Here is a 27,255-nt window from a genome sequence, read left to right as displayed (position 1 = left end):
GGTTGACCCACAGAAGGGACTATAAGGTCTATAAAAGATCAAGGCAATAGAAAAGAGTATATATATTTTTTTTACAAGTTGTGCAACTCTTTTAAGGCAATATTCTCTAAAGTACATATACAAGTAGTACAGCAGCCGGAGCTTTGAGGATGTTCCATGTATGAAGACTAACACGACCTCCTTGTAGCCGAAATATTAAGACATGAATGAAAATCTGCCTTTCAACTTCTGTTTGTTCTCACACGATTTCAACAGCAGGGCTGTGCTCGGCTCGGCAGAGAATAACTGGTTGGGATGGGTGTAGCCTCTATATTTAGCACAGAGCCGGAGCAAGGAGGCCACCCGGCCCAGCACTGCAGGTCAGCCTGGAGGATAGCCCAGCAGTATCTGACCTCTAAACTATTGTCCAGCGACACTACGAGGACACCTCCATTTTACCAAGTTTTGGTTTCTCTTAAACACACCTGGGTTAATTATTATCAGGGCTAATAGGAAATCAACACAATACTTCACTGCCAGAGGAGGGACTGAAGTGTTACTAATCTTATCAATCTGAATTGAAGATGATTCTCCAGCTCAAACGCAGTTAACTCTCCTTTCCAGCACTAGCCGTTTTAGTGCAGGTTGCGTAGGGAAAGTTAAAACAACAATCACTGTCCTCGGCAACGACCTCTCCACTCACATCACTTGGTAATTAGCCATAGGTTAAGAGGTCATCCCTGAAAACAGGGATCGGCTGCTAGGGGACATGTGCAGAGGCCAAGGTGCCGACCATAACCCTGTATGTGCACAGGCTGATCAATAGATCAGGGACCAAGTCACCAGTCACCTCTGGCAACACAACCTTTATACAAGCAGAAATATTTCTTCAATGGCAAAGTCTGTGGGGACATTAGAGGTGTCCATAAATAGGGAGATCTGAAAAGGAGTCAGCTAGAAAGGGCGAGGCTTGGAGAGCTTTTCCCTACAGACAAGGGAGAGAGAGAGGATTGGGAGGTTCCTGTAGCCAGTTGTCTTACAGGCTGAAACAATGGGACACACAGTAGACCCTGCTCTTTTTTTTTTTCCCGAAGTTATGCTATTGAGCCACAAGAGCTTTGGGGGTGTTCTTTTGAAGCAAGAGAGCTGGATCTCTTTGTTCGTTTGGGACCGTTATGTCTATGCAAAGAGGTTTGGTCCTTTGGTCCTGGTGACGACAAATTTGGTGAGTTGGACCTACACTGTCTGAGTAGCTTAAAAAAAAAATGTAACAGGCTAGAGCTCTGAGGGGCTCTGGTAATTTTCCCAGAGCCCTTCTAAAATCAACATTTAAAATGATGCTAGTAAGCCAGTAGGGCTCTGGGGAATGTTACCAGAGCCACTCCGTGCTGAAGCTTCACATGCCCCCCTCCCCCAGCTCTCTTAGCACTTCTCCCTGCCGGATGTAATCTCACACAGAGAGAAGAGGAAGTGCTCCTGTACAGTGTAACAGCCTGTGAAGCCAAAGCACAAAGAGGTTCTGGTGAACGCAACCCAGAGCCCTTCAGGCTCATTAGGATAAATTTTAAATGTTAATATTAGAAGGAAGGAGGCAGTGGATAACAAATATAAGACAATTACAGTCACGGTGCCTATGAATAAGCGTCCCTGGTTTATGTTTGATGGCAGATTTGCTTTGAAAAAAAATATAAAAACTGTGCAGCAAAATTCCACAACTTTGTAGTTTGCTGCCCAATTACATGGTACCTGAGCATTCGCATGCCCTATGGATCAGTTGATTATATACTCCTGGAATACACAGCAAATGTCCACTGCAGACATGGTGTACAGAACCCCAAACCTGGCAGAAAGGAACATGCAAGTGTGAACACAGCACTTACCTACAGAGATACACTGGCCAAAAGGTTTTTCCAGTTCCAGGGTTTTTATTAACCCAGGGATGTATGTACGTATAATCTTGAGTAGGGATTTCTAGAGCTGGACGGTTCACCGAGGGGTAAGATTTACTCGGCCTCTAAGTTGGACAAAGTACAGTTTCACTTATCATTCACTACAATGAATGAGAACAGGTCGGACTGGTTCAGAGGGACACAGATTGAGTTCTTGGGAGAAAGTATATCCCAGCTCTGCTCACACAGCAGCCCAGGAGGGTAGGACACAAATCTCTACTGTTTCACTTTCTGATGAAGGAGGTGTCTGGGACTCAATGAACACTTTGCTTTCTTGAAAGTTGAATAGGACTGAGGTGCAGCAAGGTCACAAGGCAACTGTAAGGGTTATTTCCTCACACAGGTTACCAATGGACCCCCCCCCCTCTCAAATTGAAAAAATTAAAAATTGGACAACCCCTTTAAGAGAACCTGTGATCTCTACCATTGTGTAAAAAAGGGGTTAATATAGAAGGTCAGTCTATTCAAAGACCAGAAAATATCACCTATGAAGATGAAGGAAGATGGAAATTATTTTTAACACTTATAGGACTACCCGGTCTTCAGAGATTTGTTCAGGATTAGAAAAAATGGCCCCTTCTTGGAGAAAGTACGTCACACACCCAAGTGTTATGTGTAGTACTACACGCCAGCTCTTGAAAGCCGAAAATCCTAAACCCAAACTTTCAGAACCATATATTTCTACGGTGGTGTTGTCATTTTGGGTTTTCAGATGGGACTTTTATCTGTAAAATGGACTCTTTACTGCATGAATGTAGGTATAAACATAGCAGTAAAGGAGTTTCCCCAGAGATCTGAATGAAATATTATTATATCCTCAATACAACTACCGTATTTTTCAGACTAGAAGGTGCACAAAAAATCCTTTGATTTACTCAGGAATCAAAGGTGCGCCTTATAGTCCAGTGCACCTTATATATGAACCATACCGACAAGACAACAGCTGCCTCTAACTGTACACAGGTCTGCCACCTGCTGGTCATTCATCCTTATAATCAGATGCGCCTTATAGTCTGGTGCGCCTTATATATGAACCTAGATGTTTTAGCAGGCATTTGTTGATGGTGCGCCTTATCGTCCGAAAAATACTGTAAGCTAACAAAAAAGTAACACATAATAAAATACATAACACCTTTAACATGATCTAATAAGGGGCAAAACTAAAGGAAAGGAGAAGGGTTGCAGCCAATTTCGGAAACTACTTTCAAAAGGTCCAAAATGCCTTTCAAACCAATATGGTTCCTATTGAAATCAGCGATAAAACACTGCACTTCTGTAGCTCCGGTGAGAAAATAACGGCTGGACTATTCACTGGCCTCATCAGTGATGCCCTATTCTCACATCACCACCAGTCATTCATACACACTGTGAGGGGGTCACCACTGGAGCCCTCATATTCTTGGAGTAACCACTGAGGCCAGTGATAGAAGATGTGTGAACTATGTGTTGGTTCAGTAGTAACTCATCACTGGCCTCAGCGGTAAACGCCAGAAAAATAAAAACAAACCCACATTAACACCAATAACATGGAATATTTCTTAATTATCCATCCTTTAAGTCACTCGAAAGCGAGAAATAACTCTGCTTGATCAAACCTTGAATGAAACTGGGTGTAAAATAACCCAAAAAAAAAAAACAATCGTCTTCAATGCAGCAAGGGCTTTTATAGCTCTGTGCAATCATAAGGCGAGAAAGTGACCCCATTACTGAGATGCACCAAATACAAGCTCCACAAACCCTGCTCAGGAGGTACATTGCCCTCCCCATGGTCCTGTATTACAGGGGAATCCAAAAACTCAACATTTTACAAAGGTTTCCTACCAGTCACCACCTGACTAGTCCATTTTAGGAAACACTTGTGCACTATAGGATGTGCCCCTTCATCCACTGCCACCATCAGAACTGACACAATGGTCAATGTATTCACACATTTCCAGGAGGAACAACAGAAATATTCTGAGAAAAGATAATCCAGAATAATTGCTATTCGATGGGGCTGTGAGAATGTAATAAAAGAGGCGACAGGTCGTGCAGAAGTAGGCAGAGCAGTTTGTGATCTTTCCTTCAATTGTGATTGCCGGTCATATTAACCCCTTAGGGTTAGAACACATGTTCATTCCATTGTATTTATTTTTCATCCTATCTTTAGATCACCCTTTCGTTTTCTTTGCGCCCCACCACACAGCATTCCCGCTGCTTTGCGTGTGAATATTCTGTTAGATCTTCCTATATGGAGTAGAATGAGGATTTGTTTTTTGCAGGGCAAGGCATCATTATTTTGGTAGCAGCAATTCTTTTGTATCTGTGTCTTCACCCTTCTATAACCCTGGAGCCAGATTCCTATTCCTGCCGTCGGTGAGAATTGAAAGATGGCCAAAAAGCTCTAGGACAGGCCAAATAATGAACCCTCGTAGCTGCACTCACAAGGAAAGTAACGGCGAAATATCAAACTAAAATATAAGTAGACTATGGGCATAAAAATGTCCGAGAGGAAAACACATTAAAATAACATTTCCCCCTTCTGTAAATGAACAGGAGATAGTATCAATACAATGTACTTGGAAATAAAACGCTGCAGCGCAACAATGCGAGAAACCAAGTGCACAACATAAACTTTCATTCACCCCCCTGCTAAGCCACAACAAAACTACGACTTCTCTTTGAGGTTAGTCAGAAGCTCACATTTTATGGAGCGCCGTACACCACAATGGCAGAGATTAAACCCAAGGGATTTTCTCCTACAAGGGCAGTCATAAATCTTCACCTTCAAAACAGAGTCCGGCCCGGGGTATACGGTACAGAACAGATTACTGCCTTACAGACCCATCTACAAACCATCATGTACATAAATCCCCCCACAGAGACAGAGCCATCAGTCTCATTAGCATAATTCTAATAGATGATTTTTACCAGGGAGGAGGCCATGGATAACAAATATAAGAAGATAACCGCAGACATAGTGCCTGGATCTGTGAATAAGTGTCCCTGGTTTAACATGAAAAACTAGAGGTTTGTTGTTCATCAATAGGACTTCATTACTAAATTTTGGTTGATTTATTTATTTTTTTTTTTACACAATCTAGATATGATTTTTCTCCATAGATCTGAAAGCAGTTGTCAACATATTGCAACTATTCACAGAAAGGACAAATATCTGATTAATGGGACTCCATTTGATCACTAGGCAGCCACTCAGAACCCCTATACCGGTGATCAGTGAGGGGGCCAATAATGTGGCCCCTGAAGAGGTCATAAATATTTAACGTGGGACAATCCCTTAAAAGTTGACTTTTCCCTATTTACAATTCTTGGTATCCTGTAATAGGTGCTGCACCATTGATTTCGAGACTACAGGTACATTTCCTCTAGCCCCCACCAGACTGAATCAATATATCAGATTAGATCTGCCTGGTACCACCCACTTGACAGTAGGGAGTCTTATTAGCATATTAAATGCATACTAAATGTAAATACGAAAGAAGCTGCTGAGTGTCATAGTCTTAAAATCAATGTTATTTACATATGTATGTATGGGAAAAGTCATATGCCGGTACTAGCACTACTGAACAACAAGGGGGCTCCTTTGCAGCCAATTTCTATAACACATGTCAAATGCCATGGGTAAATCCTTAGTGTGAACACAGCCCTAAAGGCTCCACTATGTCACGAGGGAGCAACGCCCATTTGCTCATCGATCAGTGCATCGCCTCCAGACCACGAGACATAGGCTATGTAAATGTACAGGTTACGTTATGTAGCAGGTGCTCTGTGTGAGCAGAAATACAACCTCCGTGGGCAGCGGGCCAAACATCACCTTCCCAGGGAGCCTCACATTACAGGAGTCTAGCACATAATGCTGACACAAGGGCACTTATGTGCAGCTTCATCTCAAACTTTTCACATCCCACGGAAAGTAAAACAGAGGCGGCATAACAAAACGGAGCCGGTAACATGGAGGTCACAGGACATTAACAGATATCATACACAAGAGGGAATAATATATTAAAGGGGTTGTCCGAGTTTAAAAAAAAAAAAATAAACTATATGTGTCCGGGAGCGGGCTGCCTAAAATAATAAAGATGTACTTACCTCCGGTGCCCTCCGGTATCCAGCGCTGCTGTCGCTCCGGTCCGGGCGCATGTAAACAAACATGGCCGCCGGAGCAGCGCTGCATTCAGCTTCCGGCCGGCCGTGGCCAGGTACGCCTATCCGTCCCTATACACAGCATTGTGTATGGGGGCCGGAAGGTTGTCGTGTCCGGCCGGAAGTTGAATGCAGCGCTGCTCCGGCAGCCATGTTTGTTTACATGGCGCCCGGACCGGAGCGACAGCAGCGCTGGATACCGGAGGGCACCGGAAGGTAAGTACAGCTTTATTGTTTTAGGCAGCCCTCTCCCGGCCACATATATTTTTCTTTTAAAACTCGGACAACCCTTTAAATACAATTTTTTTCAACAAAATCTACTCTCACTGCCTTCATTAGTTAATAGCAGCGAATGATCTGTGTAGACGCAGACCTCATTACAAAAAAATAGGCCCCCCATGTATTGCAACTTAATATGACACCGGTGGGACTTTTTTTTTTTTTTTTTTTTATAAAAGTGGGGAGAGCGTAAACTAAGTTAAATTACGCTGTGCCGATTGACAGATCTAGGCGGTGATTGGACACAACAGAGGTCATTAAGAGCGGAGGGGAGGGGCTTGGAAGCAGGTAGAGAAATGCCAGAGCATTGTACATCAAAGGGTCGCTTCCTGGCCACTAGAGATCACGGCTTTTAAAGTCAACGAACCTCAATAATCAATACTCCAGGTATAGGAAGCCGACACAATTCCAGGTTATTTAGCTCACAGACATAAGTTTAATACAAAGGCTACCAGTCAGGCCCAGAAAAACATACATATTTTAAGAAAGGGTTCTCCATGTCAAAGGTCAAATCTGAAGCATAAAGTGCGGAGCTAACCGCCGATCACCACAATGTCTGCCAGAATTTAAGCTCATTAAGATTTTAACAAAACGCTCTATGAATTGCTGGTTTTGTGCAATTATTTTCAGTCATTTTATGGCTTTTAACCGGCTCTTTCCACTTATAGTTGCCCTTGAAGAAAAGCCGAAGAACAAAAGCAGCACAGACAGGACCCTGGAGTATAAGCCCTGAGTGGTGCGCAGAGGAGGACATGCTTACCATGAGCGGCTAAGAGCTAAATATTGACAGGGCAGACTCCTTCCTTTGAAGCAATTATAGATGCAATTTCACTAGTCCAATTCCTAAAAGCCAGATGGGAATTGCAAGGCCAGTAACCAAGTAAAATCCTGCCCAGTCAGCAAGTTTCTTGCCTCCTCCTTGGCAGTCCATTAACTCCTACCTACACAGACTAATATCCTCCTCTTCTGCACATGACAATGGGATAAGGAGGAGGAAAAGATCCCATGAAAGTCATCATCTGGTAAAGACAATTAGTCAAACCTACGACTGCAGATCGTAAACTACAAGACATGTAACACATCAGCAGTTAAAGGGTTATGTCAGCTCACAAAATATGCAAAGGTTTCTACGTTCTCTGATCTGTTTCATTGTAGGAGTGCGAGAGAGATCTAAAATGCAGCGTGAGCAAACCCAGAACCAGCAACTTACTGTAATTCATGAGCAAGAGTCAAAACATACCCCGAGCGTATCCACTACTACAACCCCCCAAATCACCAGCTATTGTGATAGTCAGAACTCGCCAAGTGGATACACGCCCCTTATGTATTGTGATGGGAGAAGGTCCCTGTAAATCCTGCTGTGGCCACAAATACGGGCAGGAATCAGACCTTTGCTGTAATTTGTGGCTCTGGCGCTCAGTTCATACACAGAGCTGTGCGAATGAGCCCATAGAAATACATGGGGATGTTTCATAGATGTAGCAACAACGACTAGTAGAGAAACAGGGTCGGGTATTCATGAATAAGCCTCTCGTATGATCCAAGACATATACAAATCCCTGCTTGAAGATGGAGACTCGACCTCTACTCTTTGCCGATTATCCGGGGGTGTATTTGAAGACCGTGGAACAACTTAATATCCGCTAAGAAAGATCCTTTGGATAAGGGTACATTCACACGTGTTATGCCCTCCTCCCTCCATAGGGAACATAGGCGCATTACCGCACACTCGCAAAAAGATAGAGCATGCTCTATCTTTTCGCAGGGTACGGCGCAGATCGGTGCCGTCCCGCCATTGGTGCAAAAAAAAAAAAATATTTGCGGCCACATGTATGTTTCCATGAACGGCCGTGTGAATGAGCCCCAAGACCAAAACACTGCCCCAAACAAACTAAATGGCAGCCGAAAAGATGACACCCCACAAGAAGACTCCGCACGTGACGTGCAATAACACTGACTGTTCAACGACTTCTTAGTCTGCGGTCAAACGTGGCGTTAACGTGTGCGTTTCGAAACGCAAAACTGCTGAAGAGAGAAGATTTTCCTAACTAATCTACTGTTAATATTTGCGTTCATAAAATGCAAGCATTTTGTTTATATAATGTTAACACTATATTCACAGTTGCGCTTTGTAAATACGGATGTTTAAAGCAATGTAATTAGCAAATCTCCTCAGCTGTTGTATTGTGTACATGTGATCGCAGCCTTGTACGTCATAGAGCCATCTTTGTTGTGGTAGTCACTCCCAATGTTGTCATTGGGGAGTGGCGATCTGTTCCCATGACAGCCCCGAGTTATACAAAGACCCAAGGCTGTCTTGTTTTAGCTGATCTATTACAATATGTGATGTGCACATAGTATTAGATGTGGAAAAACCCCATATACTGCCATACCATATTATGACAGTACAGGCAGTCCCCGGGTTACATACAAGATAGGGTCCGGAGGTTTGTTCTTAAGTTGAATTTGTATGCAAGTCGAAACTGTATATTTTATAATTGAAGTTGTAGACAATTTTTTTTATTTTGCCCCAGTGACAGTTGGAGTTTAAACATTTTTTGCTGTAATGGGACCAAGGATTATCAATAAAGCTTCATTACAGACACCTAACAGCTGATTATTGCAGCCTGGGACTATAGTAACATCCAGAGAGCTTCACCAGAGGTCACAGCGGGCAGAGTGGTCCGTCTGTAACTATGGGTTGTCTGTAAGTCGGGTGTCCTTAAGTAGGGGACCGCCTGTATATGGTAGGATATCAGACAACCTAGTGTTACAGTACCCCAAGTGTTCTGAAAAATCCCCCCCCCCCCCCCCAAGGTATGGTTAGGTATCGCCGCATCCCAAAACCTTTGGTCTATCAAAATATAAAAAAGGTTATTCTTGCCGTTGAACCCCATATTGGAAATAGCACCCAAATGTCCCAAATGCCACTTTTTCGCCATTTTGCAACAAATAAAAAAAAAAAAAATGTCATAAAAAGTGATCAAAAAAGGTTGTATAATCTTTAAAAAGTGATAGCAATGAAAATGTCAGCTCATCTTACAGAAGATGGCTAAAATAAATATATATATTTTTTTTTTTTTACATACACAAGGTTTTAATTTTTTTTAAATGTATTAAAACACAATAAAACGTGTATAAAAATTTTAGCATCCCAGTGATTGTTCCAAGCCAAACAAAGTAGATGTGTTATTTTGAGCGCACTGTGAAAGTTGCAAAAACCAAGGTTTTTAAAGGTGGGAAGCAAAAAAAAAAACAACTTTGCTTAAGCGGTTAATATCAGGAGAAAGTCTGCATCAACAGGAGACCAGCCGAATGTCTGATATGATCCCATTACATAGTTTTAGGTTTGAATTTTTTTTTTTTTTTAATGAATCCCATACAGTTGTATAGTACTGACCTTGCAGATCTTTATTGTAAACCTGGTACATTGACTACGTCCTTATAGCAATTGGCGGGAGATGATGTACGTGCTATATAAACCGTCATAAAGCCCACAAAACAATATGCAAAAACAAAATTAGGAAATAACGACAATACATGCTGAACATGAATCTCTGGAGCACAGACACGCAGGACATGAGGCATATCCCAAGGTCAAAATATTCATTAAAGAACATGCATCATAGTGGTCTGCAGACACTCCAGTCTAAGCTAATTTGTTGAATAATGAATCTTGCAAGGCCTGACTGGAGGAGCGGGAATCATTTTCCTTATTTTCCTGAAACCTAGAGCAGAGATGGTGAACTGTGAGAGGCCATGTGCCCAAACAACAGCCAAAAACCCACTTTTTAAATTGCTGTGTCGGCACATTTTGATCAGCAACTTACTTCTCCCTGCTCTGCAACAGCTTTCAATTGTAAAAAAAAGAATCCCGAGGACACCAAATGCCATTAAAGGAAAGAGGGGAAATTTGGATTACCATTGTAGCTTCCCTCGGGGGGCCCCCTTGAACAGTAATAATAATGGGGCAGGAGCTCCAATGACAATACAGCCCTGTCCACAACTGCTTGCTGCACATGCAGACCCAGGAAGCAGAGGAAGTGTTGCTTTACAATAGTGCTGAACGCAGTACATCCTGGGCCAGCCATGAGGCCTTGGGTCACTCGGCACTGTCTGGCAACCTCTGTGCTGGGGCAATGGCCTGGGTGCCAAAGAGATGCCTCCGAGTGCATCCAGAACCCATGCTGTAGGTTTGTCACCAATGATGTAGAGTCATGCTCCTCCCTTCCGGCCCAGCACAAGGTATAATCAATGTATTAGCTGTGACTGGAGGGTTCCTTCTGTTGCTTTTAAAAGGTCAAATAAAGTGACCTGCTTGAGACTGATGCCTTTTTACCTCAAGAAGGTGACTTTATTTGACCTATGAAAAGCAACAGGAATTTCTTTAACACGGTACAAAACTTTTCTTGTGATGGAGTGTTCCTTAAAATATACACCTCATGTGGATGACCTGGTCTGTGCATAAGTCAAGAAGTCAATATATAAGAAACTCTATGACATGGTCAAAAAGGACAGACAGTCTAAATACAAACCATAGGAGCCCTTCACCGACACGCGTGTCACATATCATTCATGAGGGGGGTCCACAATTTTCCAAAAAGGTCAAGAGTCCGACTGCAATATTGTCCTGCTGCAGTTTTCTGATGGCCATCTGCTTTTTGGCTAGAGCTGGTAATCCACACTTACAGTCCACTTTACCCTGTTTGGAGAGGTTACAATGCCTTTACAATAAGATAAAATCAGGCTAGAAAGGGCTACAAACAGGGGCGCCTTCCATCCCCCCGCAGACATATAAGACACAGGAGGACAGCTGACAGTACAATAATACCCATCAGGTTACCCCAGGATGACAAGGCTCCTTTAAGGGCACCTGTCTCAAAGCAGGTGCCTTGTAAAAACAACTTTCTGATCGAGTCACTGAGGGCTACTCCAGGGCATTGCAGCTGTGGGCTAGTAACCCTAGTTAACCCCTAATAAATGTATATGAATGTTTACGGTCACATTAAAGTATACGGCTTATAGAACTTTCAATAAAGATCATCAAATAAGCTACAGTGTTTAGTTCAGAGGTCACGCGGACAACCCTATTATTGGAAATGACCATTCCAAGGAATTATTCTCCATATAATCCTTATCCTGCTGATATATAGCATCATCCGCCAGCAAACCGCATATAATGGACCACAAACCAGTACATTCACATTGATTTGATATAATTCGATCCAGTAGTCACTGAAAAAAGGGAATGTTTCCAAAATGGTCAGTTTTTCGATTTCTGTCTGATATCAGAACCAGATAACACAATGGCACTCGCCAATAGCAGGTCGGAGCTGGCGCTTGTGTTTTTTATTATACGAAATCCATACATTTATATAAGCTCATCTTATTATTGGAGATGAGAAAGGCTGGAAACCCTTGGTGTCTCATTCATGGTGTAGAGAACCCACTGGATAGACGCCAGGCTGCATATGGAATCGCTTTCTTCTGAATATGCCGAGCTGCTAAGGCAAGCCAATATTTGTTCTGCTGAGACCAAATTAAATATCAGCCAGAGACTCCCACAGAACAGAGGGCCCAGCCGTCCAATAGGGAGGGAAATGATACAAAACTTCCCTGGCCTCACCGGCAAAGCCGTGTAACAGATCACCAAGAAGTACTGGCCCGAAGGCAGCATGTTATGGAGCAGGTGGAGCTGAGCAGATTCTACATCTTATCCCAGCTACATGCAGCATGTTATAGAGCAGAAGGAACTGAGCAGTTCCTACACATTATTCCATCTGCAGGCAGCATGTTATAGTGCAGGAAGAGCTGAGCAGATTCTATATATCATCCCATTGGCAGGCAGCATCTTATAGAGCACAAGGAGCTAAGAAGATTGATAAAGCTTTGAGACAAAGAATTTATACTGTAGCTTATAACTTTTTTTTTTATGATAAAAGTTTCTATAGCGATTAGTTACAGTCTCTGCTTGCTGCGATTAAATAGAAACCCTCACCATTTACTTCCAGTGGTAAAAAGTCTCTAAAGTAAAAGGCCGCACATTTGTATACCCTTCACATAATCAGGGCAGTGTCCTAGTCACTGGATGTAGTCAATGAAGGTTCCCACTCGCTGCCTGCAAGCAGAGATCTTCAAATCTAGGAAAGGATACAGAAGGTATATTTGGGAATTGTCACGATGTAAAAACATTTGCCAGGTCCAATGCAGAATTAGAATTGTGCCCCTAGAAATGCATCATTACGCATGACCTCTTCATAGGTACATACTACTACATCCAGCCCAGAAGCGTCAGTGTAGACTTGTAACGTGACAATCCTCCCAGAGTACAGTGACTGCAGGCTATGGACAATGTGCAGGAATCCTCTGGAGGCCCCGTATACTTGGAGATCCTGTAGATTAGTCTGGGAGAATTTACAACTGCTGCAGAGCCGAGCACAAGTGCCATCTGCCAAAAGCCTGGGATTAGCTCATACTCGTACTTTCCTCTTTCTCCAAGTCATCTGTAGAGAACGGTCTCTGGCTGCAGTGACTAACACCCCAGGAATTCTCCAACATTTCGTCATGCTGTAAGACTGGTGGACCAAGAGCTTCAATGTAACAAGTGATTTTAAATGATAATCCCGCCAAATTCCTCGGACTTCTTCCCTTTAAGGAGATCAATTTACTTGCTGACCCTTCCAGCACAGCCACAATACACAGAGGGGCGCATTTACTTAAAAATGGTTTCTAAACCCAGACCCCAAATTTTTCATACATAAGACCGCAGGACCTTTTAGATAGCTATGCCCCCTATGTGCTTATAACATTACCCAATAACAGGAACTACCCAAAGCTGAACTGATAAACATGGAGACAGATTGGCTGTGGAGTCGACCCCGGCGGTAATTCCACAAGCATTCGATAACCACATTTTCCTGGTGTCATTTTGCCCCAGATTGGGGGGGGGGGGGAATCATCAACCTTTGCAAAGGTTGAATTCTGGGCTCCCCAGCAGATGGATAACATGCTATGAATCACAATTCAGGAGGTAAAAGGCAAAAAAAACCTGCATAACGACTGAGATCCCCCGACCGTCCAGTTAAAAGGGTTGATCCTACATTGATCGTTACCCACTATCCATATGACAGGGGATAACAATCTTATTGGTGGACGTCTGACTAATGGGATCCCCACAGACCTTCGAAAACAGACTCCCCCCCTCCCCCCCCCACAATCTGCTCAGCTCCTCCAGTTTTATATGCCTGCATTTAGGACACTATATACAATCTGGTCCAATATGTGACAAGACACCTGTTCTCGTGAACAGAGGTGGTCCCAGCAGACAGCGCCCAGCGATCAGGTGGTTTTTGCCTATTCTATGCATAGGGGGATAACAATCAAAGTTGTCATAGCCCCAGTGTTCAATAACATGCTATCTACAGACTAGACAGCACTTTCATGATGACCAGAGAACTTTAAAGGGAAACTACCACCATGAATCTACCTATAAAAGATAGAACGGGTGGTAGGTGCATGTATAGGACGAGAGGATAGCCCTATTTAGAGCTTATCCTCACGTCCCGGCTATCTTTTTAAAATCTTTATTGCCCCAATACGTAAATTTTCTAAAGCGGCTACTGGGGCATGGAGTAGCCAGACATGAGGCTACACGTCGCGGCTACTCCACACCCCAGTAGTCTTTGCTCCTCCTACCCTGACATCTTCGGCGCACAGCTCCTCACAGCTGTGTGCCCTCATCTGGGAAGCCGGCGTTCTGCACATGCGCAGAACGCAGGCCCGTGGCTGCGCGGCCACTGCTCCGAAGCCGGATCACTGCACATGCGCAGAACTCCAGCTTCTCGGATGAGGGTCAAGGTAGGAAGAAAAAAAGATTACTGGGGTGTGGAGTAGCAGCGATGTGTAGCTTCATGTCTGGCTACTCCATGCCCCAGTAGCTGCTTTGTAAAATGTACATATTAGGGCAATAAAGATTTTAAAAAGATAGCGGGGACGTGAGGAATAGCTCTAAAAAGGGCTATCCTCTCGTCCTATACATGCACCTACCACACGTTTTTCCTTTACAGGTAGATCCGTGGTGGTAGGTTCCCTTTAAACTCATCCTAAGGGTATGTTTAAATGGTGGATTTTGATAGACATGACTTGTACTTTTGCAGATTCTGCTCACGTCACCTTTCTGTTAGCAGGTTTGTCCTTCTCCCAAAAAGTATTTGTAATAAGGCGTTTATTTACTCTACAAATCCAAAATTTCCACTTCCGAGTATTTACAACATCAGCAAAAAGGACAGAACTCCATACAAAGCATTGAAGATGGAGAAATCTTACTTTCGTAGGTACCACTCACCGTTTTTGTTTGCATAGATCTAAAATATATGTAAAAGTATCCATGCATTTTACACCCGTCACGGTGAACATTGGGGGAACGTAACCCTAAACAGCTCGGATCATGAAGTCGTTGAGTCGCTGTCACTGCATTGTCCTATCTATAGATTCTCTTCCATACTGGGAGGACTAAGCAGATGATAAGGTGACATATGTTGTGCAGTCAGCTGTTGGGGTCATCTGTCTTATTGGCTTCAGGAGGAAAATGACCACAGATAGGAGAAGATGATACAATGCATTCATTGTACAAGTATTTGTCAGAAACCGAAAACCTCCAAAACAAAATTACCAAATCGGACACTAACAATGTTGTTGCCACTTGTGTCCTTCCCTCTAGTAGAAGGCATCTGCTCAGGAATGTGAACACGATACAAGTGATCTCTCCATGGGTCATCGTCCAGGAGGATTTGTGGTGTACATGGTAGAATTATCCACTAGCTGGTGACAATCATAAGACACAAACAGCGACACTTTATGAATGAAATATTCATCCATTACCCGGGAGTCACAGTTCTAGGGAACGTTATCATGTAACGTGTATTGTGATTTCCTGACTTCTCCGTCAGAGGAGGAAAGGATCTGACATGCTGGATATTACCATAGCTGATCCTTCGGTTCTCTAGAGATGGTCTAGCCAAAGCATCCATACGGAAGGGGGCAGGAATTGTAGCTAGCGGTCACACCAAAGTCTTGTCCATCTGCCATGTATGTTTCTCCCAAAAATAGAACTGCAATGCTACAAAAACCAAAACATATTCATACAACTGACCCTCACTCCAATAAGGAGCTATAGGTGCCTTGATATATTATACTCAAAGTTCAATAAAGGTCCTTGCGGTGGGGCTACAGGTATCAGGCACATGTATTGATCCTGTCCATAGGGGATAAAAGTCTATTGTGGAACATTCTTTTAAATTTCGTTTTTGCATTTTTCACTCCCCACCTTCAAAATATGTATTTTTTTCATGTACAGAGCTGTGTGATGGCTTATTTTCTGCATAACAAATTACACTTAAAAATGGTGGCATTTAATATTCCATGCCGTGTACTGGGAAGCGGGAAAAAAATTCCAACTGCAGTGAAATTGGTAAAAAAAAAACCCGCTGCATTCTTGTGGGCTTGGATTTTACTGAATGCCCCAAATGACATGTCTACTTTATTCTTTGGGTCGGTGCAAGCCCATTTGTATAGGTTTTATAATGTTTTCATACATTTACAAAAATTAAAACCTCCTGTACAAAAAAAATTTGGAGGGGGATTTTGCCATCTTCTGGCGCTAATAACTTTTTTATACTTTGGTATACGGAGCTCTGGACGGTGTCGTTTTTTGTGGCTTTTGATGATGTTAACAATGTTATAATTTTAAGGACTGTACAACCTTTTGATCACTTTTTATAGATTTTTTTTATTTATTTTTTTTAAAATGGAAAAAAAGTGCCATTTTCAACTTTGGGCACGATTTTCCGTTACGGGGTTAAACACAGTGAAATACCGTTATTAGATTTTGATAGATCGGGCATTTTCGGACGCATCAATACCTAACACGTTTATGATTTTTACTGTTTATTTATATCAGTTCTAGGGAAAGGGGGGTGATTTGAGTTTTTAGGTTTTTCATTATCTTTTTTTTTTTTTATTTTTACTATTTTTCAGACTCCCTAGGGTACTTTAACCCTAGGTTGTCTGTACGATCCTATCATATACTTCCATACTAATGAACATTGTAATGAATAAGTTAACCCGAAGCAGCCTAGGGTCTTCTGAAGACCCGAGGCTGCCATGGCGACGGATCACCGTTCACTGATGACGTCACGGGGAGCGACAATCCTCGGAAAGATAGTGTCGCGGCTTCTCTTCTGTAAAAGCTGGCAGGGCCGCGGTCATGTGCTCTTCCTGCTGTCATAGCAGACAGAAGAGGAACCGTGGGGACCAGAGCATCGCAGAGATGCTCTGGAGAGCCCAGGCCACCCCCATGTACATTTGCAAAGTGTCTTCGGCAACTCAGTCTGCTCTCTTCCTTCAGCTGCCAAGCTGGAGGCTGCTCACTTCAAATGGCCACATCTCCTGAACCTAGGCACCTAGAAACACACTGGAGTCGTATTAGAGAGAAGAATCTCCAAATTAATATAATGGCAGGATTGTGTTTCCATATGAAACAGAACCAGTGATATCCACTCTTAAAAGTTAGTCGGGACTCAAGTTCTCTAACTAAAAAAAAATAATAAAAAATTTACTGTAACTTTAACAGTAGAAATCTCCCGTTCTGATTTGGAAGCACAATTTAGAGTCTACCCTTTAATATAACACTAAGTGTGTCTCTAGGTGCCAGGGCTTAACCCCTTAAGGATGCAGAGTTTTTGGTAAATTTTTTGCTGTGTGAGGGCTTATTTTCCACGTAACAAATTTTTACCTTTCAGTGATGTTATTTATTATTCCAAAACATGTACAATTCCAAATGTTGGCAAAAAAATGCATTTGCGTCACTTGTAAAAAATCTGCAGAAGCCATGTAGCTTCGGATCTGAGACCCGAGACAACCGATCCGCGCTCCCTGATGACGTCATGGCGGTGCGTCTTTTAAGTCAATCAAGGGGTTAATACTCACCATCGGTGCTAGCACCGATCGAGAGTATTAGCAGTGGGCATTTGCTGAAATATGCAGCAAACCCCATCTCTGTATGACGAGGGCTCACCCTGCAAGCTCTCTTCATAAAGCGTTATATGCTCTGCATAGAACATGTACAGAAAATCCTCTGCTTTGTTCTCCATATGTCATCAGATTCCCTTTAACCATGGTTACCTTTAAATTCCCTGAAACAGAATCCTTTGTATGTCATGAAGCAGACAACTGTTGCCACAACCGTGTCATTATTATCATTAATGAATAATAATGGCGCTTGTTGTCCGCACATTAAACCAGATCAGATCCTTACATATCATCCAATTTACCTCCTGAATGGAGAACCCAGGCCCCTTTGGTATAAATACTTGGAAAGTGATGGCGGTACAAACAATATTGTCACCAGAAAGCTGCATATTACTTTAAGAGGGAGAACGCAATACGGTCGTTTATAAGGAAAGGAAAGCGAGACAATGGTTTAGAATGGAGGAACCTAGGAAGATACAGCAAACACCAAATCCTTCACAGAGGCGCATGCACGATTCACACAAGACGAAGAGCTAAAAACAAAGATATGGGGCAACATAAAAGATGCAATCTGTAAAAAAAAATTATGATTTTTCTTAGTTGGCCGATCACTGGCTCCTGTACACAGGCAGTTATCAGACACAACAAAGTTACCAGTTTCCAAAAAATGTTCTGACCATCGACCTGGGGGGAGTTTCCAACAAATGATCATTATATGATATCTTCCCAAGTGTTTTATCATTGGACAGAGGATATGTGTCATTTGTAAGACAAACCCTCAAAGCTGTTCTCATCCTGATAGAACAATTGGGCAAAAAACTTGACCCTCCATCAAAGACTTCTAATATCCTGAAGCAAAGATTAAAAAAAAAAAAAAAAACCCACACTACATCTGACAGGATTTTTCTTGGTAACAAGATTATTCAGTCTCCAGTAACAAAACATCTTCTTAGATGTGACAAACACACTTTTATCAAAATCCAGCAACACTTACTGATCCAGGCACCGTGACTATCTTTTTATATTTGTTATCCATGTTCTCCTTCCTTTTTACACTGTTTCTCCCACTCCCTGCAGCACAGAGGGACTCTGGTAACACCCCCAGAGCTCTTGGGGCTCATTAGCATAATTTTAAAAAAGTTGATTAGAAGGACCCAGTGCCTGGCTGGGAGGTGCGGAGCTCAACCCTTGCAATCAAATGAGATCCTGCAAATAATCCTGCAAATCAAAACGGCTGAGTGGTTCAAGCGACAGCAATTCCATTTATTATATTTTTTCTCTTCCCTAAGAAGAATGGCTTGACCATTAAATATTCTTTTACCTCGTGTTACCCCATCATCTTCATAAACCGTAAGCTCTGGCGAGCAGGGACCTCACTCCTGTTGTTCCATACAAATGTTGTGCTCTGTTACATTACATTTGTATTTGTTTCCTATGATTTGTAAAGCGCTACGTAATATGATGGCGCTATATAAATAAAGATTATTATTATAAAACCTGCATCAAAATGGAGTTCAGTAAGTGCAGTGATCAAATAACGCAGCTAAAACTACATAAAACAAGACTACGGTTTTTATTGTGACTGGTGGAGGGTAGAAATTATCTCCCCAGGTAAAAAAGCCAAAGCAGATTTCAGTTTGAGGCTTAGAAATCATGAAACTGCTAACAATTCTGAATGTGTGACCCTAGGCTGAGCAATCTCCTACAACTCCCATTGCCCATGAAATGTATACGCTGTAACCTCTGCTGATCACCAGAGAGAGACGCAGAATATCCATTGCCATAGGCTCCCAGCGGGGTTTTATCACAGTATGTACAAACTAAACTATAAAACTACAGCCACCTGTGCAGCTAACAATAGTAGCATAACATAGTGATGCGTCACCAAGACAATCCCAAAAGTATCACTGCAAATAAAATGATACAACAAATGCAACAATATTCTAGTACCATGGTCACCCATACAAAACTAAGTAAGACTGACAGGCCTACAGCAAGGAAATCATAAAGCATGGCGTAAATAAACAGGAAGCCTCGTCCACCAAGAATGTAAATATCCTGGAAGACAGGAGAAACAAAAACTACAATTTACCCTGAATTTAGCATAAGAAAGCAAGGATACTTTAAAGGGCGTTCATTCCATAAGACTAGATAACCAGACACTGATTTTATATAAGAAGGTGGAACCGATTCACAGTCATCTTTAAGATGGCTGAAGAGAATGTAATAGAAAGAATCCGCTGCACATTGTCCATCATAGCTGTACCATATGAATGCTAGGCCCTGCTCATAGCAATGCACATAGAGATTGACCATCAGAGCCTCAGGACTGACGTCCTAATCCACAGATTATCAGTGGTTTAGTAAATTGTTCTTTGTACAAGAACCTAATCCTAAAGTTTTTCCTTCCATTGATGTCGGGAAAAAAAAAAAAAACAACTGGTATACATAAAAGCTTGATATGAACAAGGCCTTACGAGCTACATACACATTACATAAAAGCTCAAACCCACCGATATGGGGCTTCCCACTATGGCGAACCAGAGGTGGCACTCGGAGCCTTTTCTGTGGGCACCCGGTACATGGCCTCAGCATGAAGTTCAGACAGAATCTTCCTATAATGTTAGGTACATTTGCCCTAAACCTTTCAACTGTGTTGGTGTTCTTAGAAGGCTGAAAGATTAAAAGTTGACAAAGAACAAGGAGAAATACATTACTTTGCAATAAATAAGTGGCTTTTGGTTTACGCTTGGGCACTCAGCCTTTGAAAGGTTAGCCATCACTGCCATAGACTTTACTGCAGGTTTAGGCGACACAAAACTTCTGCTGCATTGTAAGGAACGCCACGGCAAAACGCTCCATCCATACAGGGCCCTGCTCCATCCATAAGGCGCAGAAACTTCACGACGGAAATGGAGTAGCCAACAAAATCTAAAACATACAGGCTAGAAATTCCCAGCACAAATAAACCCATCAAAAGGTACATTTTCTGGAGTGGATTTCATTGGAAAATTCTGCAGATCTGCCGCTGAATTCACAACTGGGTTTTTTCAGGGGAGATTAAAGACTTAGGGACCTGATGTCAATGAAGCCACAACTTCCTCCAAGATTGGGTCACATGTCTGACACCTAGACAGCCCACAAACTATTTTCTTGTACGAGTACAGTCTTTGCCTATATCTGACACTCGGACAGAGCTCTGAGCCAATCGGGTAGAAATATCATGCTTTGTACTCCATTTTCAAGCATACAGGGCATGCGAAGGTCATCATTCTTGGAGAAAGAATTACAAGTTTTTGCTACACTTTCGTCGAACATTTATCAGAACTTGTATTTCAGTTTTCTGGTGTACAAGCCATGAAATAACTACCAAACCACCAGTAATTGTCCCACCAAGATGACAGAGTGGCATGAAAGGGTTGCGGTCGGTAGCAGAGGGGGCTGGCACGGGGTGTTCCTGCCCCACATCAGTGCATTCTATCAGGCCTGAATGTTCACATGTAAATGTGCAATTCTTCACCAAGCAACCTGGCTTAGAATTGTCCACCATGCATCCGACCACCAAATACATCAAAAGGGCGATCCTACACGTGTATTCAGTGGACTAGAGGGGCACAAGCACCGGTGTAGAATACAGCCCCCTGTAATGATGTGAGCATGATTAGAGAACAGGGGTGCATGTGCCCACTAGCGGAACCCAAGTCAAAAGATCAGGAAAAGAAAAAAAAAAAAAAAAAAAAAAAAAAGGACCCTTCCTGGATACCGCCTTTAAAATCTCAGTGCTGTATACTGTACAGCCAGACTTGCATAAGAAGTTCTGCTCCTTCTACAATATCCAGGTACCTGCCAGACAGAACAACCAGCTTTAGTCTCATCCTTTAATTGAATTTGGTGCTGTGATTGGCTTCCTCTTTCTGAGCAGATTATCATTTTCTAAAAGCAAGGGAGTCACACAAAGAAACACCTTAAAAACACTGAGGGCAGATACAGGAACATGTGAGCCGACTCCGGCCACATAAACTTTACACCTCGTGGACCACGGTACCAGGAAACATAAGATGATTTACTTCTTGTGACATCTTCAAACATAAAAGAAAAAACACCTGCTTCAACGACATCTCCTTTCAGATTCCTTGAAGAACAAGGAAGTCAAAAGCTCCTGTAAATCGCAAGTGAAAGCCAGAATGAATCAGTTATCCTGGACGAGTCTACCCACCGTCACCCGCTGTAAACAGAGCAAAACTGCAACACCAAAATCATAAAGGAGTTAATACAATTACTCATCCATTGTAACGTGTAGTTAGCGTCCTATGAGCACGGCGTAATATAAAAGGTTATTACACCTCTGTTTTCTGGGGGATTATATAGCCACAACATGTGCAGCCCATAAGTGAAAAATTATCCACTATAAACCAATCAATGAGAAGTAGACATATCCAAAGCTGGAATCGATACTGACACAAAGAACACTACCACTACTGAGACACTACTTAACCCTTTCCAGATTAGTACAAACCTATCTTTTTACTCTTATACCAATGTCACCACAAATCACACAAAAACATTGATATGTATATACTGTATCTACCTGATCACATAATACACAGGATGAGTGTATACACAATGCACCACACAATCCCCCATAAATTATCAAATAAAAGAAAATCAGCCATAAATCAAACCCTATCTAGACGCGAGTAGAAAAGAACATCTATATATAAGGACTGGAGAAGACGCCGACTTGTGACAGCTTTAGAATATTGGCTGCGTTATTAAATGCAATTGTGATGGATGTTTTTTTAGGATCTATATTAAGGTTATAAGACCCAAAACCGCAGTCACGATGATCTGAATTCAAGGAGGTGGATATTAGATACACTTATAGCAGGTAAAATACTAGTGCACCCATCTGATGGCACCACGTGAATCCTGAGGACTTCACAAACATCAAAACCATGGGATTGTTCTGGATAGCACTGAGCCAGCTAAGTCAGTCCGAAATCAAACATCCTGGACCCCAATTCTTCAGATCTCAAGCCTTCCCGTTATCCTGTATCCAGGGGACAGGGAATACCGCATTCTCTGAAGATAGCCATCCACCAATGATCCTTTGCGGTGAAAGTTGTGGGGTCCCTGACACTATAACATCCGGATAAGACACTTGTAATAACTTTAAGGACACAATGTAACTATGGAAGAACATTCTACAATCCTTCTTGATCAATAGGATGGCAAGCCATGGCTGCGATCACATTGTAGGGTCCCAATAGCCATGACAGATCCCAGCCATGTCCCTGTGCACAGGTCACACACACACACAGAGGAGGTGCAGCCGCAGGCCTGGGACTGTCATTCATTGAGGAGTGCAGGACACAAGTCTGCAGGAAAGTTTGGAGCAGGCAGGACCCGGGCTCCCTCCTCCTCCGGAGCCTCCACAACAGGTCCCTGTCCGGATCCCGCCCCAGCCCCGGGCCCCTCACCTGGTAGTCGGTCAGGATGATCTCCCTGTCCGTGTTGGACGCCATTGCGGTTCCGGCTGCTCTGGTCCGAGCACCTGGGGGAATGGAGGAGGCTCCGAGCACTCAGGGGGAGGGAAAGAAGTCGCCCTGTTCCCCCCCTCCTCACATGAAGAGACAGAGAGAGAGCGCTGGGAAACCGAGAGGAAGCGGGGATACAGGAAACCAGCAGGGAATGGCAGCGCCGCCTCCTCCGCCCTCACCCTGCCCCAGCCCTCGCTCTCCCAGACCCCTCTCACTACCGCCGCCCGTACGCCGCCACTGTCGCGCGGTTTGCGTGTCACGCTGTCGCACTGGACGACGTTTTGCGACCGTCACGTGATCTTCGGACAGGGTAGTACACAACGACCCGAAGAGGGTATGCCAAGTGCCGCCTCTACCGCAGCGCACTCTAGCGGCCGCCCCGGGAAGCGCAAGCACGCTGCCTGCTACAAGACCGGCAGCCCGCCGCTGGTTATCAGTGACTGCCCCAGCTGTGCTGCATACACAGGGGCAATTATCAGCTCGGGTTATAGGGGGCGCAAATGCACTAGATTTTCTTCAACGGATTTCTCGTTCCTCAGGGCTAATTCACATAGTGTTTTTTTTGTAGCGTTTTTTTAAGTATTACATTCTAATTCATAACAGATTTCTATAGCCCAATTTCGTTGCACATCAGGTGCAGCATTCACACACAGCATTTTTTGTTGCTGTTTGAAACATAGTGCAAGTGCTGCAAGGGAGGAGCTTGCCCGATCGAGGACGTGTTTCTACTGATATACACAAGCATTTCAATGTAAAAAAAAATCTGCACTCAGGCTAGCCCCTCCCTCGCAGCACTTGGGCTGTGTATTAAAACGCAACTCAAACATTGCCTGTACATCTACTGTAAGACCATGTTCACACAGTGTATTTGAATTGGGTTAAGAAATGTAATTTAAGAGGCGTTACATCTACATATAAAACCTAAACGCTTGTGGCCGGGAGCTAGCGACATGTTTTACCAGTTAAAGGCAAAGCGCTTGTTTGTTCCTGATCACATGCGTTTAGGTTTAATGGCATGTGCGACAATAAGATCCATCCTGTAAATGCAGCTTACGTGGCGTTTCGAACAAGTTTTTGGCCCGTTTTTAAGCAGCCCATCAAAAACCGCATGTGGTTTTTAAAACGCATCCGTTTTTGACAGGTTTAACCAATTATCTCAATTCAAACTGGTCAAAAACGCATGCGTTTTTTTGACAGACTACTTAAAAACGGGCTTAAAATTGTCCCCCTAAGGGCGGATTCACACTGGTGTCTCAGTTGCTTGTCCATTTAGTTTTGTTCCCAACTTTTGCCTGCATCCTTTTTTTACCTTTATGTCCATTATTTTTTTTTTTTTTCATGTCTGCAAAAAAAAATTAAAATGAAGGTTGAACATGACAGCTGGTTCCACAGCATAATCAGTTAAATAAATCAGATCATTAATTTTTCATTCTTTTGTCATTACTGTTTTAGTTATTCGATTTTTTTTTTTGTCTTTTTTTTTCTTTTTGACAGAACCATAAGGGACATTTATCGTCGGATTTTTTTTTTTGTGCCAAATATCGCTAGGTCCTTTTTCCTGCCACCCAGTTGCAGGAAACCTGTCACATCAGAACCCCCCCCCCCCCAAAAAAAAAAATCTACCCACCAGTGTGTCGTAGAACATGAGTACCCCTACAACACAAAGCTTTGGGTTCTGTAGGGCACTTCTAAGTAGTGTTCTGGCCTTGCCATGCTGGGAGCTACTGCAGAAGGTGCATTTACTATTATTTGTGAAGCAAATAAATCTGGATGTAACTTGTAGTTGCTGGATCCCAATACAATATCTGCACGTGGGTCTTGGTTATGATTATAACACCTCTGATGGGCCCCAAGGGCTCCTGGCAGGGTTTTATCTCCTGCATAGTGCCAGCGGATTGTTATTACACCTTTTAACACATTTTAATAGAGTTCCTTTTTGAGATTCCTTTTAGAGTAGACTTGAGGCAATGTACTTTGCAGATGACTCCTCTAGGGCAGGGAATACAGTACATGTATTTCCTGCTGTACAGACTCTACATTCACAACTACAAGTCTCTCATGCAGTTTTAATTAACTAATTAATTCCTGGGGCATTGAAAATAAATTGTTCTATACGTGTTCTATAAATGGATGTTAACATAGCAGAGTCATCACCATGTTGGCGATACAAATACAAAGAAAATGTAATCTTACTAATTCTATCAAAGGATATCTGAGCACAATGAAGGCTCCGTGTTTTGGGTTAAGACCACGATTATAAGTAGAAATTGTTCTTATTATGATCATTCAGGTGATTCATGTGCATAATTCTGGAGAGTGACTGGTATCCAATGGTGGATCTTCATATAGATGGTATGGGCAGCCATCTGGACATTTCATTAAAGGTGGGCTCTGCTGTGGACATTTCTTTTCAGAGGGCTCTTCCTTTCCATGAAAGGAAATCTGCCATTAAAATCAAGGATGGATAAACCAGGGACACTTACTCATCTAACACTTATTTACCCGTCCGCTGGAGTTCACAGTGTTAAGCTTCTTATATTTAATCAAAATTTAAAATGATTGTAATGAGAGGCGTTACCAGAGCCCCTCAGTACTGTAGCTTCATATGCTATTACACTGTCTCCGTTCCCTCCCTGCCATATTCATATCATATCATACAGTGGGATACATTGTAGCCCTCCATTGTAGTGATACGTCAGGAATCATATTCTTACAACAGAGTGAAAAAACATGTTATGAATGTAGCCTTACCTTAAAATAGGAAACAAACAGTCCATTTGTGAAGACATTGAGGGGCACATCACAAGTTACATGTCACTGTAAATCTGTCGAAATACAACTCAGCTCAATACAACATTCACTCAAACTACTACATTGTCCCTCTAGTAGTTCAAACATTGAAATAGCACTAACTTTACACATTATTTTCTTACATTTTTTTTATGTACTGTACATAAAACTACATGTAGTTTTTTACAAAATTTCCATTTTATCATCATTAATATGACAGAGATCAGTAGAATAAAAGGTTGCATTTTCCTAACAGGGGATATAAAGGATAAATTGAATGTATAGGTATATGGCAAAGGATCAGGAAGCAAAATCAGATTTTGTGAATAATTCTAATTTAGGTAAAAAAAAACAAGAGGGGAGACACATATATAACCAAATGGGATTAAAAATCCATTGTGAGACTTTTACCTTGGTAAATTATTCCCATTCTGTGGCACTGATGCCTCAATTAAACATTATTTGCTTTTATGGGATGGATAGGGGAACTCTATATATTGGGTTGGGGGTTACAATTTATTTTTGAAATACAGGATGGAATTTATCAAGTGAGATGCAATATGCCCCAGTACTTGATGTTCCCTCTACCTGACTATAGCTAATGCACAGAAGTCAGGTGCCCATGCCCTGTTCTAGCCAGCGCCATAGACCTAACAACCAACGTAACTGACGTCAAGGCGGCGAAAGGGGGGAGGCAGTATCAGCTTTACTAAATCCCACTCCCTTCCCCCAGACTACATATTGTCAGCTTTTACTATTCAGATATAGACCCACTTGTCAATAGAAACTGGAATACTTGGCTCTGACAATGGTTTATGACTCACAAAGCACAAGGATTGGGCATAGTGAACTTTAACATGCTCTATCCATAGTTCCCAAGATATCTTCTGTATCTATACTGTACATAAGCAATTTATTCAACAACAGGGGATGTGTCCATTACTTCAACCACATCAAAGGCTATAGAAATCTATGTATAAAGTGCATAAATCCCATGTACAATAAACAGTAAGTACAGGCAGTCCCCTCGTTATGTACAAGATTTGTTCTTGAATTTGTATGTAAGTCGAAACTGTACATTTTATAATTGAAGTTCTAGACAAATTTCTTTTTTTGCCCCAGTGACAATTGGAGTTTCCAAATTTTTTGCTGTAATGGGACCAAGGATTATCAATAAAGCTTCAGTACAGACACCTTACAGCCGATCATTACAGTCTGGGACTAAAGTAGAGCATCCGGAGACCTTTACCAGAGGACACAGTGGACAGAGGGGTCCGTTTGTAAGTAGGGGTCGCCTGTAAGTTGGGTGTCCTTAAGTAGGGGACTGCCTGTACATTTGCAGGCTAAAGATGACAATCAGAGCTGTAGATTAAATAGTGTGATAGAGAAGAATAAAATACACTTTCAGGTCGTAATCCGCAGATCATTTAGTCAATGTTTTCGTTATTCTGCACAGGTTCTTATGATGACACATGCATAGATTCATATTCACACCTACTAACAGGTATTTCCAGCCATTCAATGTATGAATAATTGGGAACACCCTT

General features: G+C 42.5%; 1 protein-coding gene across 1 annotated transcript in view; it reads right to left on the bottom strand.

The window, feature by feature from the left end:
• The window catches only part of PKN2 (protein kinase N2), a 74,712-nt gene extending 51,427 nt beyond the window's left edge, over positions 1-23,285 (bottom strand). The window contains exon 1 of the mRNA XM_072128988.1: positions 22,859-23,285. Coding sequence (XP_071985089.1) covers positions 22,859-22,903 — 45 coding nt within the window. The 5' untranslated portion in view covers positions 22,904-23,285. The remainder of the gene's footprint in view (positions 1-22,858) is intronic.
• Between the last annotated feature and the right edge of the window lie 3,970 nt (positions 23,286-27,255).

The sequence above is a fragment of the Engystomops pustulosus genome, chromosome 10, assembly GCF_040894005.1.
Source record: "Engystomops pustulosus chromosome 10, aEngPut4.maternal, whole genome shotgun sequence".
NCBI lineage: Eukaryota > Metazoa > Chordata > Amphibia > Anura > Leptodactylidae > Engystomops > Engystomops pustulosus.
The sequence above is the reverse complement of the archived record's forward strand: the minus strand, read 5'-3'. Positions and strand labels throughout refer to the sequence as shown.